The sequence below is a fragment of the Pristiophorus japonicus genome, chromosome 2 (assembly GCF_044704955.1).
Source record: "Pristiophorus japonicus isolate sPriJap1 chromosome 2, sPriJap1.hap1, whole genome shotgun sequence".
NCBI classification, from domain to species: domain Eukaryota; kingdom Metazoa; phylum Chordata; class Chondrichthyes; family Pristiophoridae; genus Pristiophorus; species Pristiophorus japonicus.
This window is the reverse complement of record NC_091978.1, coordinates 46,655,041-46,673,594: the sequence shown is the minus strand read 5'-3', so window position 1 is coordinate 46,673,594 and position 18,554 is coordinate 46,655,041. Positions and strand designations below refer to the sequence as shown.

Below are 18,554 nucleotides of genomic sequence, written 5' to 3'. Positions count from 1 at the left end.
TTACCTCTGTGGATTGTTGCAGGTGATGGACCAACGCTGCTCGGCAAAAGGTGGATGGAGAAGATCCATTGGAAGTGGGAAGACTCACCCCTCCAGCGATCGAAGCCTTCTGCGCTCAGAGGCAAAGCAAGCCCTCACCTGAGAGTGGACCCGGCACCAGAGAGCAGACCAGCATGGCACCCGAGGCACAGACCGCTCAGCACGACTGCGTGGAGATGAACCAGCTGAGACGACCTGAACACACCTTCCAGGCTCCAGTGGCAGAACTCAGGAGGGAGAAAATCAGATCCAGCGGTGACTTTCCAGCTGCGGAGGCAGAACCCGGGGAGAAGAGGATCGCCGCAGTCGACATTGTGGACGAAGGAAAGGTGGTGCCCGAACCACGAGGTGAAGCACTGAAGACAAAGATGGCCGCGGCCAGACCACGAGGTGCAGGACTGATGGAGCAACACGTGGCACCAAACGGAGAAGTGGATTGAAGTAAAGCAAGCAAGGCTTTCTTAAAGGAGGCCTGCCACCCATCACAATTAAAGGGACAGTTCCACACATTTAAGCAATGTAACAGTAATTGTAAGTTAGAGACGAAAGGTATAATGGATTATGTAAAGTGTGTAACTGAACATGTAAAATGTGTAACTGATAATTGGAATTGTATACAAGCAACCGGCGAGGAAAAGTCACGTGATTATGTACAATGTGTGATTGATGATCTGAACTGTGCATATGCAACTAGCGAGGAAAAGTCGTGTGATCATTATCGGACCCCCAGAGTGTCCATCATAAGTAAGGAAAAGCTGTGTGATGCAGGATTCCCACTGCACGCAGCCAATGCAGCAGGCAGACACCCATCGGGTGCACACAGGTCCAGCGAGCTACCCAATGCTGTAGCCTGCGTCCTGGGGACCAGAGTTATGCACCATGGAGTATGGCCACAAGCAACCAACACACACGAGCTGTGGAGCAAGCGACCTCAGCGGGGCAATGGCACCGGTATTAATAGCTTGCCCCGGGTCGGCTCCATCTCTCAGGCAACCGATGGCATCAATGGCCACGAGCCTGAAGGAGCAGACTGCACTAAGGCCATACCCCTAGATGTCGGGTCACCCACCACTGTTCCCCAGAGGAAACAAGCACCAGCCAGGATTCCAAACCAAACGATGCTCAGGCCAGCGAGTCAGCAGTTCTCTGTGTAGTGCTAGACGACAGCTCCTCAGGGAGCAGCTGGGACCCCGGGCGTAAAGGAAGGACGGTGGGGGGGGGGGGTCACAGACATCTGTGAACCGGCCCGACGCTAGGGACCACGGCAATAGCTCTGAGAGCAACCTACGCGAGCCGACCAGGTTCCCACGGCCAGCACCGGGCACTGAGCCGCCACCAGACTGCAGGGACATAGAAATATAGAAAATAGGTACAGGAGTAGGCCATTCGGCCCTTCTAGCCTGCACCGCCATTCAATGAGTTCATGGCTGAACATGCAACTTCAGTACCCCATTCCTGCTTTCTCGCCATACCCCTTGATCCCCCTAGTAGTAAGGACTTCATCTAACTCCTTTTTGAATATATTTAGTGAATTGGCCTCAACAACTTTCTGTGGTAGAGAATTCCACAGGTTCACCACTCTCTGGGTGAAGAAGTTTCTCCTCATCTCGGTCCTAAATGACTTACCCCTTATCCTTAGACTGTGTCCCCTGGTTCTGGATTTCCCCAACATTTGGAACATTCTTCCTGCATCTAACCTGTCTAAACCCATAAGAATTTTAAACGTTTCCATGAGGTCCCCTCTCACTCTTCTGAACTCCAATGAATACAAGCCCAGTTGATCCAGTCTTTCTTGATATATCAGTCCCGCCATCCCGGGAATCAGTCCGGTGAACCTTCGCTGCACTCCCTCAATAGCAAGAATGTCCTTCCTCAAGTTAGGAGACCAAAACTGTACACAATACTCCATGTGTGGCCTCACCAATGCCCTGTACAACTGTAGTAACACCTCCCTGCCCCTGTACTCAAATCCCCTCGCTATGAAGGCCAACATGCCATTTGCTTTCTTAACTGCCTGCTGTACCTGCATGCCAACCTTCAATGACTGATGTACCATGACACCCAGGTCTCGTTGCACCTCCCCTTTTCCTACTCTGTCACCATTCAGATAATAGTCTGTCTCTCTGTTTTTACCACCAAAGTGGATAACCTCACATTTATCCACATTGCATTTGCCCACTCACCTAACCTGTCCAAGTCACTCTGCAGCCTCATAGCATCCTCCTCGCAGCTCACACTGCCACCCAACGTAGTGTCATCCGCAAATTTGGATATACTACATTTAATCCCCTCGTCTAAATCATTAATGTACAATGTAAACAGCTGGGGCCCCAGCACAGAACCTTGCCGTACCCCACTAGTCACTGCCTGCCATTCTGAAAAGTACCCATTTACTCCTACTCTTTGCTTCCTATCTGACAACCAGTTCTCAATCCACGTCAGCACACTACCCCCAATCCCATGTGCTTTAACTTTGCACGTTAATCTCTTGTGTGGGACCTTGTTGAAAGCCTTCTGAAAGTCCAAATACACCACATCAACTGGTTCTCCCTTGTCCACTCTACTGGAAACATCCTCAAAAAATTCCCAGAAGATTTGTCAAGCATGATTTCCCTTTCACAAATCCATGCTGATTTGAACCTATCATGTCACCTCGTTCCAAATGCGTTGCTATGACATCCTTAATAATTGATTCCATCATTTTACCCACTACCGATGTCAGGCTGACCAGTCTATAATTCCCTGCTTTCTCTCTCCCTCCTTTTTTAAAAAAGACACCACCCAGCAGCTCCGGAACTAGCTCGTCCTCATGCACCGGTCACCGCGTACAGAACCACAAAAAACCCCTCAAAACCCACTTACCTGAACTTGAATGTACATGAATGTTAGGAGCCCCCGCTACACCCAGATGGCGATATAACAAAGCCATCACCTGCGCACATGCACCTCACTTACCTTGTAAAAGTGCAAGATCTCACATCTGATGATAGTCACTCATGACTATTACAAATCAAATTATATAAATACATAAGTACATGTAAATCAATGCAATACATGCTCTTGCGGACCCCACAAGGTCGTTCCATCGTTTACGGCATTGGTTGCCCTCACGCACCTCGTTGGTCGCCGACGAGACCACCTCTGCTATCTCGGTCCATATCTTCTGGTAGGCCTTTGGGGTGGGATTCCCACACCCTCCCTGTGTCATCACCCCAGCGTAACTCAACCTCCTGCAGGAGGGAGGCATTTGCCTCGTCCGAGAACCTCCTGGCTCTTTTGCGGCCTCCAATGTGCTCCTCTCCCACCTCACTGCTCTCTCCAGCATCAGTCTCCACAGTGTGCTGTGATGCCTCCTCCTCTCCCTCCATTATAGGGCAAATTCGGTCAAATATGTGTCTGGTAACAGCTACTTTTTGTTTGCCTACTTGCTGTGAAGCTCTAAAGTCGCCCTCCTTCCTCCCAAAGCAGCCACACCACACCCAGACACGCCTTCAGTCCCTCTGAGCTCCCTCTCTCTGTCTCCTCTTCTGCACATGTCATGGTGACCCTTGACCTGCAGAATCGCGGGAATCGAGCATTACCATGCCGTTGCTCAGGGCGGCCACACTTTACGGCAGAAGGTAAAAAAATTTAACGTTACTGCCCATTTGATATCGCTCGCGGTAACGCCCATTTTCAAAAATGTAAACTTGGTGTTTTGAGAATGGGCGAGAAGCTGGCGATCCGAAAACCATTTTTTGCCGCCCACGCTGGAAATAACACCCATTTTTGGGCGATAAGCACAAAAGTGGAGGTTCTAGCCCCAGTTGTTGTATACTGTCAGATGAATGTTCAAATTAATTCTCCTATTCTTATTATTCATAACTAGCAACACCTCTGCCCTGGTACATGCCACTTGGAGAAGGAGTCCTGTACTCATTTTAGAAATTAATTCCCTTTTCTCCATTTATTCCCCCTCTGTCCCAATCAATAAGTGGATAATTAAAATTTCCCAGTAAAATAATTTTGTTATTCCGACTCATTTCTTTATTCTGGTTGCAGATTTCCCCCCATTTCCTTTCCACAATTTGGAGATCTGTAAAAAAAAAACCTTTGAGCTCCAATGATATTAACTCTGTCTGTTACCCCTTCCTTATCGACATCAACACTCTCTAAAGAATATCATACAGGTGCTGTCAATAAGTGTTCCCTCTTTAACCAATATTGTTACTCTGCCTCCTTTCTCATCTTTTCTGTCTCTCCCAAATATATCACATCCCGATATTTTTATTTTCCATTCTTATCCAGTTTGCACTTAGATTTCTGTTATTGACTAGATCCTCCTGTAAAATAATTGCTTCCAGCTTCACATAGAAACATAGAAACATCGAAAGGTACAGGAGTAGGGCATTCGGCCCTTCGAGCCTGCACCACCATTCAATAAGATCATGGCTGGTCATTCACCTCCGTATCCCTTTCCTGCTTTCTCTCCATATCCCTTGATCCCCTTAGCCGTAAGGGCCATATCTAACTCCCTCTTGAATATATCCAATGAACTGGCATCAACAACTCTCTGCGGCAGGGAATTCCAACTCTCTGAGTGAAGAAGTTTCTCCTCATCTCAGTCCTAAATGGCCTACCCCTTATCCTAAGACTGTGTCCCTTGGTTTTGGACTTCCCTAACATCGGGAACATACTTCCCACATCTAACCTGTCCTGTCCCGTCAGAATCTTTTATGTTTTTATTGAGATCCCCTCTCATCCTTCTAAACTCCAGTGTATAAAGGCCCAGTTGATCCAGTCTCTCCTCATATGTCAGTCCTGCCATCCCTGGAATCAGTCTGATGAACCTTCGCTGCATTCCCTCAATAGCAAGAACGTCCTTCCTCAGATTAGGAGACCAAAACTGAACACAATATTCCAGGTGAGGCCTCACTAAAGCCCTGTACAACTGCAGTAAGACCTCCCTGCTCCTATACTCAAATCCCCTAGCTATGAAGGCCAACATGCCATTTGCCTTCTTCACCGCCTGCTGTACCTGTATGCCAACTTTAATGACTGATGAACCATGACACCCAAGTCTCGTTGCACCTCCCCTTTTCCTAATCTGTCACCATTCAGATAATCTGCCTTCGTGTTTTTGCCACCAAAGTGGATAACCTCACATTTATCCACATTATACTGCATCTGCCATGTATTTGCCCACTCACCTAACCTGTCCAAATCACCCTGCAGCCTCTTAGCGACCTCCTCACAGCTCACACTGCACCCAGTTTAGTGTCATCCGCAAACTTGGAGATATTACACTCAATTCCTTCATCCAAATCATGCATGTATATTGTAAAGAGCTGGGGTCCCAGCACTGAGCCCTGCGGCACTCCACTAGTCACTGCCTGCCATTCTGAAAAGGACCCGTTTATCCCGACTCTCTGCTTCCTGTCTGCCAACCAGTTCTCTATCCACGCCAGTACATTACCCCCAATATCATGTGCTTTGATTTTGCACACCAATCTCTTGTGTGGGACCTTGTCAAAAGCCTTTTGAAAGTCCAAATACACCACATCCACTGGTTCTCCCTTGTCTACTCTACTAGTTACATCCTCAAAAAATTCCAGAAGATTTGTCAAGCATGATTTCCCTTTCATAAATCCATGCTGACTTGGTCCGATCCTGTCACTGCTTTCCAAATGCGCTGCTATTTCATCTTTAATAATTGATTCCAACATTTTCCCCACTACTGATGTCAGGCTAACCGGTCTATAATTCCCTATCACCTAAAAGAAAAAATTGCTGAGCAGAAGGAAGGAAAACATATAGCAGCACGAGTGTGTGTTGTAAACTAGTGGGTTACTGAAGTTTGAAGACATTTATGTCGCCGGACAAGAGGAGCCAACGGCCAGCCAGGAATAACGAGACAGTCAACCTGGACGAGGAACAGAAGGACCGTTGTCATTGGTCTGGCGTAGGGACCCCAATATTACTTGGGGTGAGGTAGTGTTAAAGGTTAGGTTGGGCCTCTACTCATTGGAATTCAGAAGAATGAGAGGTGATCTTATTGAAACGTATAAGATTATGAGGGGGCTGCAGAGAGGACGTTTCCATTGATGGGGGAGACTAGAACTAGAGGGCAAAATCTTAGGATAAGGGGCCGTCCATTTAAAACTGAGATGTGGAGAAATTTCTTCTCTCAGAGGGTTGTAAATCTATGGAATTCGCTGCCTCAGAGAGCTGTGGAAACTGGGACATTCAACAAATTTAAGACAGAAATAGACACTTTTTTAAATAAGGTGTTATGGGGAGCAGGCAGGGAAGTGGAGCTGAGTCCATGATCGGATCAACCATGATCTTATTGAATGGCGGAGCAGGCTCGAGGGGCCGTATGGCCTATTCCTGTTCCTATTTCTCATGTTCTTATTGTAATGTATGTACATAAGGTCTGCCCACCAACAGGGGACACTACCGTCGGAGGTCCTAGGGTCATGGGTACACTTGTGCTGGGCCCGTTATATAAGCTGAACTTCACCTTTGTATCTTCACTTATGGAAGCCATTATAGACTGACCAGGTTATACCTGGTCACTGGCTCACAGTACGGAGTTCATTGTATCATTTCATACACCACAACTAGCGACGAGGCAAATATGAATCCACACAAAAGTATGACGAGCACAGCACGATCGAGTACTGTTGGAATTCTCGAGAATTCACAAATCGTCTTGACCAGTATTTCGTGGCAAACGACCTAAATGAAGACAAGGATGCAGAGAAGCGCAGGGCATTTCTTCTCACCGTCTGTGCCCCACGATCTATGTACTTATCAAGAATCTGCTCTCGCCCACTCTTCCTACAGAAAAGGATTACAAAAAACTGTGTGCTCTAGTTCGGGAACACCTTAAACCCACGGAAGGGATCCTCATATCCAGATATCGCTTCTATACGCACGTTCGTCCAGAAGGCCAGGACGTAGCAGCAGTTGTTGCCCACCTGAGGTGTCTTGCAGGGCCTTGCAAATTTGGGCCTGCGATGGAAGACATGCTGCATGATGTTTTCGTGATCGGGGTCAACCACGAGGTGATCTTAAGTAAGGTGCTGGCTGCGGAGACGCCGGACCTCAGCAAGGTCATCACCATCGCCCAGGCTTGCATGTCCACGCAGAAAAGCACGAAGCAGATAGCATGACAAAACAGGAACTCCATGGCCAGTAGTACAAAATTGTATCAACGGCCGGCAGAGCTGTACATGGCAGAGCCTACTCGGGTGCACCTGCAAGACCAGGAGCTGCTCAAAGTTCACCATCGAGGGCCTACTCGACTGCGTATGCAAGAACGGGAGCCGCTCAAAGCCCGCCATTGGGCGCAAATCCGAGCTCAACGTGTTGGCGTTGTGGGGGCAATCACCGACCCCATCAGTGCCGCTTCAGGCAGTATGTACGCAGAGGGTGTGCGAAGACGGGCCATCTGCAGACATGTCCACAGCAGAGCAAGCGAGCTGCGACACACCACCTGGGTGATGATCAATTCAGCGTGGATCTGGCGATGCAGCCTGAGGCATTTGAGAGCTCCGAGGAGGAAGTGTACAGCGTATGTATGCTCCTAACAAAGAGCCAACCGATAATGATGGAGGTAAAATTGCTAACAAAGAGCCAACCGATAATGATGAAGGTAAAATTGCTAACAAAGAGCCAACCGATAATGATGGAGGTAAAATTGCTAACAAAGAGCCAACCGATAATGATGGAGGTAAAATTAAACAGTGTGCCGGTATCCAAGGAATTAGACACGGGTGCGAGTCAATCGATAATGAGCCAGAGGACTTTCGAAAAACTGTGGGAGACTAAAACAGAGAGACCCAAGCTGATTCCGATAAATGCAAAGTTGCGTACCTACACCAAAGAGCTCATACCAGTGATCGGTAGTGCAGCAGTAAGAGTGTCGTACGAGGGAACGGTTCATGATCTCCCATTATGGATTATCCCGGGCAACGGCCCATCGTTATTCATCAGGAGTTGGCTCGGGAAAATAAAATGGAAATGGTACGATATCAAAGCTTTGTCATCAGCAGATGATGATTTGTGTGCTCAAGTGCTGAGCAAATTTCCCTCACTGTTTGAACTGGGAATTGGCAGCTTCAAGGGAGTCAAGGTGCAGATTCACCTAGGCCCAGACGCAAGGCCCATCCATCACAAAGCCAGGGCAGTCCAGCACATGATGAGAGAAAAGGTCGAGCTCGAATTGGACAGGCTACAACGCGAGGGGGTCATCTCACCGGTCGAATTTAATGAATGGGCCAGCCCCATTGTTCCGTGTTAAAGAGTGGTGGCACGGTCAGGATTTGTGGCGATTACAAGGTCACGATCAACCGAGTTTCGAAACAAGATCAGTACCCACTACCGAAAGCTGATGACCTGTTTGCAACGCTAGCCGGGGGAAAATCGTTCACCAAATTGGATCTAACGTCGGCCTACATGACACAGGAACTGGTTGAATCATCAAAGAAACTTACGTGCATCAACACACACAAAGGACTGTTTATTCACAACAGGTGCCCTTTTGGCATTCGTTCGGCGGCAGCCATATTTCAGAGAAACATGGAGAGCCGATTGAAATCCGTCCCCAGGACCATGGTATTCCAAGATGACATCCTAGTCACAGGTCGTGACACCGCCGAGCACCTGCACAATCTGGAAGAGGTTCTGCGTCGTCTGGACAAAGTGGGACTCAGGCTGAAATGTTCAAAGTGCGTTTTCATGGCACCAGAAATCAAATTCCTTGGATGAAAGTTTGCTGCAGACAGACAGGCCGACAGATGCGAAAACAGAGCCCATCAAAAATGTGCCCAGGCCCCAGAATGTGACGGAGCTGCGTTCGTTCCTGGGTCTTCTCAACTACTTTGGTAACTTCTTACCCAAATTGAGCACAGTATTAGAGCCTTTGCACAAGCTGCTCAGGAAAGGAGATGACTGGGTGTGGGGTGAACTTCAAGACAGAGCCTTTGAGAAGGCTATAAATCTGTTGTGTTCCCACAAGCTACTGGTACTGTATGACCCATGCAAGCATCTAGTTTTGACCTGTGATGCGTCGTCCTATGGGGTTGACTGCGTACTCCAACAAGCCAATGAGTCAGGCAAACTACAACCAGTTGCATACACATGTCGAAGCCTGTCCAAGGTGGAAAGAGCCTACGGCATGGTAGAGAAAGTAGATTTAGCATGTGTTTATGGGGTAAAAATAATGCACCAGTACCTGTTTCTGGAAACCGATCACAAGCCGCTTATATCGTTGTCCTCAGAACATAAAATATTAATAACAATGCGGCGTGTCACATCCAGAGGTGGGCGCTGACATTATCTGCCTATGATTATGTCATTCGCCATAGACCAGGCACTGACAACTGCGCTGATGCATTGAGCCGGTTACCATTGCCCACACCGGAGGTGGAAACGCCAATGCCCACAGAGCTACTCATGGTCATGGATGCCTTTGAGAGTGAAGGGTCGCCTGTCACTGCTCAACAAGTTAAGACCTGGACCAGCCAGGATCCGACCCTATCGGTTGTAAAACGTTCTGTTCTTAACGGGGACTGGTCGACCATCCCCAAGGAAATGGGTGATGAAACCAAACCGTACAGCCGTCGCAAAGATGAGCTTTCCATCCAGTCCGACTGTTTACTGTGGGGTAAACGTGTTGTAATAGAAACATAGAAACATAGAAATTTACAGCACAGAAGGAGGCCATTTCGGTCCATCGTGTCCGCGCTGGCCGACAAGGAGCCGCATGGCCCTTGGTCAGTAGCCCTAAAGGTTACATACAAACCCATGAACAATGACGGAAAGGCAAAGAGCACCCAGCCCAACCAGTCCGCCCCACACCACTGCAACACCCCTTAAACTATACTCCTTGATCCCTTTAGCCGTAAGGGCCATATCTAACTCCCTCTTGAATATATCCAATGAACTGGCCTCAACAACTTTCTGCAGTAGGGAATTCCACAGGTTAACAACTCTCTGAGTGAAGAAGTTTCTCCTCATCTCAGTCCTAAATGGCTTACCCCTTATCCTTAGACGATGTCCCCTGGTTCTGGTTTGTATAGACATTATTACACATTCAATCCATTTTGAATAAGCATCCACAACAACCAAGAACATTTTGCCAAGGAATGGGCCTGCAAAGTCAACGTGGATCTTAGTCCATGGTTTGGAGGGCTATGACCACAAACTTTGGGTGCATTGCTCAGTTGAGAGCAAGTGTTGCATTGGCGCACGCATGACTCTAAGTCTGAGTCGATGCCGGGCCACCACACATGGGATCTGGCTATAGCTTTCGTCATTACTATGCCTAGGTGGGTACTGTGTGGGTCGCGTATGAACGTTTCCCTGCCTTTCTTAGGCAAAACCACGCGATTACCCCACAAAAGACAGTCCGCTGATATGGACATTTCGTCTTTGCGCCGCTGGAACGGCTTGATCTCTTCATGCATCTCTGCTGGGACGCTGGACCAGCTCCCATGGAGGACACAGTTTTTTACCAGGGACAATAAAGGATCCTAGCTGGTCCAGGTCCTGATGTGACGGGCCGTAACGGATGACTTTTCGTTTTCGAATGCATCCATCACCGAGCAAGTCCGCAGGCTGTGCCATTTCCACCCCGGTGGTGGGCAATGGTAGCCGACTGAGAGCATCAGCACAGTTCTCTGTGCCTGGTCTGTGGCGGATTACATAGTTTTATGCAGACAGCGTGAATGCCCAGAACCGACTTTAGCAGGCTTTCCATGTTCCTTCGGAAAATTGCCGCGGCCGAACGAATCCCAAACGGGCATCTGTTATAGATGAACAGACCTTTGTGCGTGTTGATGCAGGTGAGGCCTTTCGAAGATTCCTCCAGCTCCTGCGTCATGTAGGCCGAGGTCAGGTCCAACTTGGTGAACATCTTTCCTCCAGCCAGGGTCGCAAATAGGTCGTTTGCCTTGGGTAGCGGGTACTGGTCCTGCAGCGAAAAACGGTTAATTGTTCCTTTATAGTCCTCACAAATTCTGACCGTGCCGTCGCCTTTGAGAATTGGAACAATCGGACTGGCCCACTCGTTGACCTCCACTGGCACAATGATGCCTTCTCGCTGCAGCCTGTCCAGCTCAATTTCCACTTTCTCTCACATCATATATGGCACCGCCCGTGCCTTGTGGTGGATGGATCTGCACCTTCACCCCGAGAAACTTCCGATTCCTGGCTCAAACAACGATGGGAACCTGCTCAGAACCTGGGCACATGAGGAATCGTCGAGCGCTCGGATGTCGTCCCACTTCCAGCGGATCTTTCCCAGCCAGCTTCTGACGAACAGTGTGGGGCCATCTCCTGGCACGATCCACAGTGTGAGTTCGTGCACTGCTCCATCATCGGAGACTTTTACTTCAGTGCTGCCAATTACAGGGATCAGCTCTTTGGTGTAAGTTCTTAGCTTGGTATGAATAGAGCTGAACTTGGACCTGTGTGCCTTGTTGCACCACAGCCTGTCGAAGGCCTTTTTACTCATGATAAACTGACACGCACCCGTGTCCAGTTCCTTGGATACTGGAATTCCGTTCAGTTTGACTTTTAACATGATCGGTGGATATTTCGTGGTGAAGGTGTGTACCCCGTACACTTCTGCCTCCTCGGTTTGAGTCTCTAGTTCAGCCTGATCCACAATGGATCGATTTTCCTCTGCAACGTGGTGGTTTGCAGGGTTTGCAGCTCGTCTGCACATTCGCTGGAGGTGTCTCATTGTTCCACAGCCTTTGCATGCAGTGTTTGAAGCGGTATTGATGGGTTCGATGATCACCTCCGCAGCGCCAACAAGGTGTTAACTGCCTCGCATTAATGGTTGATGGTGGACTCAGTCATCTGAGGTCATGCAGCTGCAGGTGTGTACGTTCTGCCATATGCATTCCTGCCTGAAAACGATGTTACTTTGTGTACAGTACTTGCCAAACCTCTTTATGCTGCGAAATTTGTTTGGTGTTATCGTTGGTGGATATAAATGTCTGGGCTATCGTTATGGCTTTGCTCAGGTTCGGGGTTTCAACAGTCAATAGTTTGCAAAGGATAACCTCATGGCCAATGCCAAGCACAAAAAAGTCTCTTAATTTGCACCAGGAATCCATCGAATTCGCAATGTCCTGCAAGGCGCCTCAGTTCATAGAAAAATAGGTGCAGGAGTAGGCCATTCAGCCCTTCGAGCCTGCACCGCCATTCAATGAGTTCATGGCTGAACATGCAGCCTCAGTACCCCATTCCTGCTTTCTCGCCATACCCCTTGATCCCCCGAGTAGTAAGGACTTCATCTAACTCCTTTTTGAATATATTTAGTGAATTGGCCTCAACAACTTTCTGTGGTAGAGAATTCCACAGGTTCACCACTCTGGGTGAAGAAGTTTCTCCTCATCTCAGTCCTAAATGGCTTACCCCTTATCCTTAGACTGTGTCCCCTGGTTCTGGACTTCCCCAACATTGGGAACATTCTTCCTGCATCTAACCTGTCTGAACCCATCAGAATTTTAAACGTTTCTATGAGATCCCCTCTCATTCTTCTGAACTCCAGTGAATACAAGCCCAGTTGATCCAGTCTTTCTTGATATATCAGTCCCGCCATCCCGGGAATCAGTCTGGTGAACCTTCGCTGCACTCCCTCAATAGCAAGAATATCCTTCCTCAAGTTAGGAGACCAAAACTGTACACAATACTCCAGGTGTGGCCTCACCAAGGCCCTGTACAACTGTAGCAATACCTCCCTGCCCCTGTACTCAAATCCCCTCGCTATGAAGGCCAACATGCCATTTGCTTTCTTAACCGCCTGCTGTACCTGCATGCCAACCTTCAATGACTGATGTACCGTGACACCCAGGTCTCGTTGCATCTCCCCTTTTCCAAATCTGTCACCATTCAGATAATAGTCTGTCTCTCTGCTTTTACCACCAAAGTGGATAACCTCACATTTATTCACATTGCATTTGCCCACTCACCTAACCTATCCAAGTCACTCTGCAGCCTCATAGCATCCTCCTCGCAGCTCACACTGCCACCCAACTCAGTGTCATCCGCAAATTTGGAGATACTACATTTAATCCCCTCGTCTAAATCATTAATGTACAATGTAAACAGCTGGGACCCCAGCACAGAACCTTGCGGTACCCCACTAGTCACTGCCTGCCATTCTGAAAAGTCCCCATTTACTCCTACTCTTTGCTTCCTGTCTGAGTTCGGTGACGTAGCTCACCACTTCCTGGCCTTCAGACCGTTGACACGTGTAGAATTGATATCTTGCCATCAAAACGCTTTCCTTCGGATTTAGGTGCTCCCGGACCAGTGTACACAGTTCTTCATAGGATTTGGCTGTTGGTTTCACTGGAGCAAGAAGTTTCTTCACGTTGCCCCACAGATGGTGAGGAGGATCGGCCTTCGTTTGGCAGCGTTCTCATCCCCTTCCAGCTCGTTGGCGATGAAGTATTGGTCGAGTCGCTCCACGAAGGCTTCCCAATCGTCCCCTTCTGGGAATTTCTCCAGGATGCTAACAGTTCTTTGCATTTTCACGTGGTAGTTTGTTATCTCGTCGCCAATTGTTACGCTCATAATAAAGTGTTGCAACTGAGTACTGTATGCAATGAGTAAGTGTGACCTTAGCTCCTTTAATTAAACTCTAGAGTGCCGGTACAGCGTGGGAGGCCTGCTTATATACAGTGCTCCCAAGGGATGTTGGGATCCCTTGGGACTCTAACAGGTAGGCCCTCTGGTGGTGGTATGATATAGGTTGCCAAGGGTTACAGACATAACAGTAACCACCTCCTGAACCGTACTATCCACGTAATTCTCAGCCTCGCGGATGCACCTTACTGGCTCCACCCGTTGCTCTAGCTCCAAAACGTGGAGCTCGATCAGTTGAAGCTGGAGACACCTCCTGCACACATGGTTGTCTAGGCTGCACGAAGCATCCAGGACTTCCCACATGCCACAGGATGTGCACTCCACAGGACTGAACTGCACTGCCATCACTCTAGTTAGTCTTATCTAGTTTAAAATCTACTTTAAAAGAAATGGAGAAAAGAGAGCTACTCACGAACTCACCTCACCGACCTCTGTGGCCTCTCAAACTCACCGACCTCTGTAGCCTCCCGACCTCTCGGCCTCCGAACTACCGACCTCCTTAAAAAGAAAGAGAGAAAATAGAGAAAAGAGAGCTACTTATCAACTCACCTCAACGGCCTCCCGGCCTCTGAACTCCCGGCCTCCGAATTCCCAACTCACTGACCTAAGGGCGTACCTATTCACTGACCTCAGGACCTACCTACTCGCCGACTTCAGGGCCTACCGAATCGCCGACCTCAGGGCCTACCGAATCGCCGACCTCCTGAACTCCTGAACTCGGACTCCCCGGAACTCACGGACTCTCCCGCTCTCGACCAACAACATTGGTGCCCAAGAAAGGCAGGGCGAAATTTGTACAGGAGTTACGTAGTACGCATCCCGGTATTGTCATGATGACGGCCATCACCAGGTCCTATGTTTGGTGGCCTGGCATTGACTTGGACTTAGAGTCATGCGTGTATCACTGCAGCACTTGCATGCAGTTAAGCAATGCCCCAAAGGAAGCTCCGCTCAGTCTCATGGCCAGTGGTCATGGCCATCCAAACCGTGGTCTAGCATCCACATCGACTTTGCGGGCCCCTTCCTCAGTAAAATGTTTTTTATGGTGATAGATGCATAATCCAAATGGGTAGAATGTGTGATCATGTCATCCAGCACTTTCACTGCCACCATTGAGAACCCAAATGCCATGTTTGCCACACATGGTCTGCCAGCGAGCCTGGAGTTTCAAGAATTCATGAAATGCAATGGTTTAAAACACGTGAGGTCAGCCCCGTTCAAACCCGCGTCCAATGGTCAAGCGGAGCGGGCAGTTCAAACCATCAAGCAGAGCCTGAAACGTGTAACTCATGGTTCCTTACAGACACGCCTGTCACGCATATTGCTCAGTTACAGGACAAGGCCAAACACACTTACCGGCATCCCGCCTGCGGAACTATTGATGAATAGAGGCCTCAACACCAGGCTCTCTCAAGTCTATCCTGACGTCAGTGCCAGCAGTGGTATCACGACCGCGCCACAGTGTCACGCGACATATCTGTAAATGACCCAGTGTATGTACTTAACCATGGTCAAGGGCCCAAGTGGCTCCCGGGCAATGTTATGGATAAGGAGGGTAACCGGGTGTATATGGTTAAGCTCAAGAATGGGCAGATGTGCAAATCAAGCTAAGACACACTGATGAACCGGAACAGTTGGAAGAAGACACCGCGAGCTTAGATGACCAACCAACACATGTCCAGCCATCAGAAGAACCCATTGTGGTCAACGCCCAGCTCCAAGTCGTGAGAGGCTCGGAAAGTACTGGGATTGTACTGAGATGGTCAACCAGGGAGCAAAGGGTTCCAGACCGTCTGAACTTGTAATATGGTCTTGTGCCAAGAACTACGGGGGGGAATGATGTAATGTATGTACATAAGGTCTGCCCACCAACAGAGGGCACTACCGTTCGAGGTCCTAGGGTCATAGGTACACTCGTGCTGAACTTCACCTTTGTATCTTCACTTCTGGAAGCCATTAAAGACTGACCAGGTTACACCTGGTCACTGGCTCACAATACGGAGTTCATTGTATCATTTCATACACTACACTTATGTTCTTATGTTACCTAGAACCACCTTCTTGGGCAGTCCCCAACCTAAGGTGACTAATGAGTCCCATGCGGGATCTACAGTCTCTGTCACAGGTGGGGCAGGTGATGGTTGGAGGGTGTAAGGGGTGGTTTGCAGAGGGTCAGCTTTCCCTTCTGACCTTATATGAGCGGTTCCGAATCGCTCCCACACCCTTGGTTCTAGACACTGGAATTATGAAGGGACTGTGACAGACTTGGACAGACAATCGGTTTCAAGGTAGGAAGCAGGTATGGCTTTATTGTGTTTAAAAAGAAGTAAAAGGCACACCTTTAATAACACACACAGACCAATACACACTGAAGGGTACAACACATTGAATAAATTGTCAAAGTACAGCCTGTGGGGAAAAGAATACAGCTTAAACTCTAAAGGGGTAAAGAGAATGCAGATCCCCCCTCCCAATTCCCCTAACTAACTAAGTTATAGCTCTGAGGGTTCAGGGGCTATGCTCACCAATCCCCTTTAGGCAGTTGCCGGTGAATCACGGTTTCGGGGTTTGCTGCACTTGTCCTTCTAGGCGAGCCGCACCCCGGACGGAGGAGAGGACTTCGGACTGCGTAGTCTTCGGTTGGGGTGCGTCCGTTGATGCGGTAAGGTGCGTTTTGGATGTATGGGGTAAGTACCCACTTTCTTTAGTTTTAGTTAGTTCTTTTAGGTAATTTTTCACCCGTTGGCCATTCAGAAGTAGATTGTAGAGTGGAAATAAATGTCGATTTTTCGGTTTTTGCTGAGTTGGTTTTGATTGGTTGTTTCGCTGGTTGTGGTGGCCCGGGTTTGTCAATTTAGTTGCTGACAACTTCCATTTCATGGGCCTCGTGCTCAGCCGGTCCTTGATGATTTCTTGTAGGTTCCTTCACGACTCCATTTCTTCACTCCCCACCTCCGGCTGCTTGTATCTGTCTGTGTTCCAGTCTGTGCTCTGTTTCTCTCCTGTCTTCTGCTAGTTTCTGTGTTCTGCTAGTCTTTCCTTGCAAAACTGGGAGATAGATATATCCCCAAAAAAAGGCTCCGTTATCTCCCATCAAATCTCTTGGGCTCTGTTTAAACTGTTCTGTCCATTGATTTTCAAATGTCTCCTTTGTCAGCAGTAACTTGATTAAGGTGTGAGAATGTGCTATCACTGGTTTTGCATTGTTTTAAGATTGTCCAGTTTTTCTGACCATGATTTCCATTGTGCTTGATTGGGTAATTCGATTATCTCTTAGTGGGTGAATAGTTCCCCCAGACAGTCTGGGGTCTTTAATGCACGAATTTGCTTCAGGCGTTGGCTCCACCTCCTGTATTTGGTAACTCTTTTTCGCAGCCACAATGTTGTAGAATCTTAAAATTGATATGCTCCTTCCCATAGATGTTTAGGGGATCTCAAGCTTCTGTAATTTAGGTCCATTTTGAATTCCCTTTCCTATGAGTCCAAACACTGGGGGGGAGGGGGTCTCCATGAATGTATCCCCTTTTATCCCCCGCAGGCTTCGACTGCCTCTTTAAACTCATTTTAAAAGCCCAGAAAGGGATTCTTCTCCTCTGCAGGGGAAAGGTACCTGGAATCTTTGCGAGATATTGGTAAATTCTACATTCCCCCCTGTGATACCATATCACTTATGGTATCATTCTTCGAGGTGAGCAAAGTTCCTGACTCCCAAGAGATAACCTTCCCCGTAAATTAGCTAAACTAATACCCAAAATGCATTACACTTATGCAACATCACCATAGATGCACACTTTTCCCTTTACAGGTACAAACTTTTTACATTTACACCCTCCCAGCTTGGAGGGGGTTCAATCACTACAATTACATTTCAGTACAGTTACATTTCATTTCAGTTACATTATATTCACCAGCATATAGGCAACGTACAACCACATTACAGAAGGAAAAAAAAACCTAGATTAAAATTAAACAACATCAATTGGTCTCCTGAGGTTTGTCCATCACCCGGTAATGTCTGGATCCTGCCCTTGAGAACTGCTCTCAGGCTGGCTGACACACAAGACAAACTCAAAATAATCACCTAAACATTACTGCAACATTACCCTCAATTCTAAACTAAACCTTAAAATGTAAAATGGTGCAGTCAGCTGCCTTAAACTAAAATTAGAGCTACATACAATCTCCGGGTGGCCTGGTTAGTCCCTGTCAGGCCCATGCCTTGTGCGGCCTGATAGCCGCCTGGATGCTAGGGTTTCCCCGCAGCTGGTGAGCTGGAAACCCTTGTCTCTGGGACAGCTCGTTGCTATTGCTCCTGTGAGACCCTCACTGCTGGAGGCGGCTGGCTGGTGGTCCCTACTCTGAGCGGCCTCTGTACTTCTGACCTTCGGCCTTTCCTGTCGGGCTGCCCTTCTCCTAGGGTAGAATCGCTGAGGCTCAGATGCCGGTGACCACGGTATCTTTGGCCATGGTGTACGGAAGGTCCTTCTCAGGGCTTGGGTTACTGGGGGTGCGTCCGAATCCCAAACTATGGGTGGGATAGCCCCTCCAGTCCTGCAATTCACCGTCCCTATAGGCACGGTTTCTGAGCCTGCCACATTCCCTGTGGGCCCTCCACCGTTGGGGGCGGCCAACGGAAGGTCCCTGTCCTGAGGACGGTTCACCCCTCCCGGCTGCCCTCTGTGGTTGGCTGACCCTGGGTTGTACAGCTTGCACTGGTTGATGTGGAACCACTTAGTACAGCGGGGCAGCTTTATGGCATAGACCATCGGGCTTGCCTTGTCCACAATGCTGTATGGCCCCATATATAATGCTTCAAAAACCCCGACCCGAGCATAGTTCCCCACCATGACCTGGCCCCCTATCTC

At 48.5% G+C, this 18,554-nt stretch overlaps 1 protein-coding gene across 1 annotated transcript in view; it reads left to right on the top strand.

Annotated features, from left to right (window-relative positions):
* The first annotated feature begins 215 nt into the window (after positions 1 to 215).
* Positions 216 to 18,554, top strand: part of ino80b (INO80 complex subunit B) — a 152,211-nt gene continuing 133,872 nt past the window's right edge. Inside the window, exons 1-3 of the mRNA XM_070859725.1 lie at positions 216 to 416; positions 7,481 to 7,678; positions 8,774 to 8,909. Of these exons, the coding sequence (XP_070715826.1) occupies positions 216 to 416; positions 7,481 to 7,678; positions 8,774 to 8,909 (535 nt within the window). The remainder of the gene's footprint in view (positions 417 to 7,480; positions 7,679 to 8,773; positions 8,910 to 18,554) is intronic.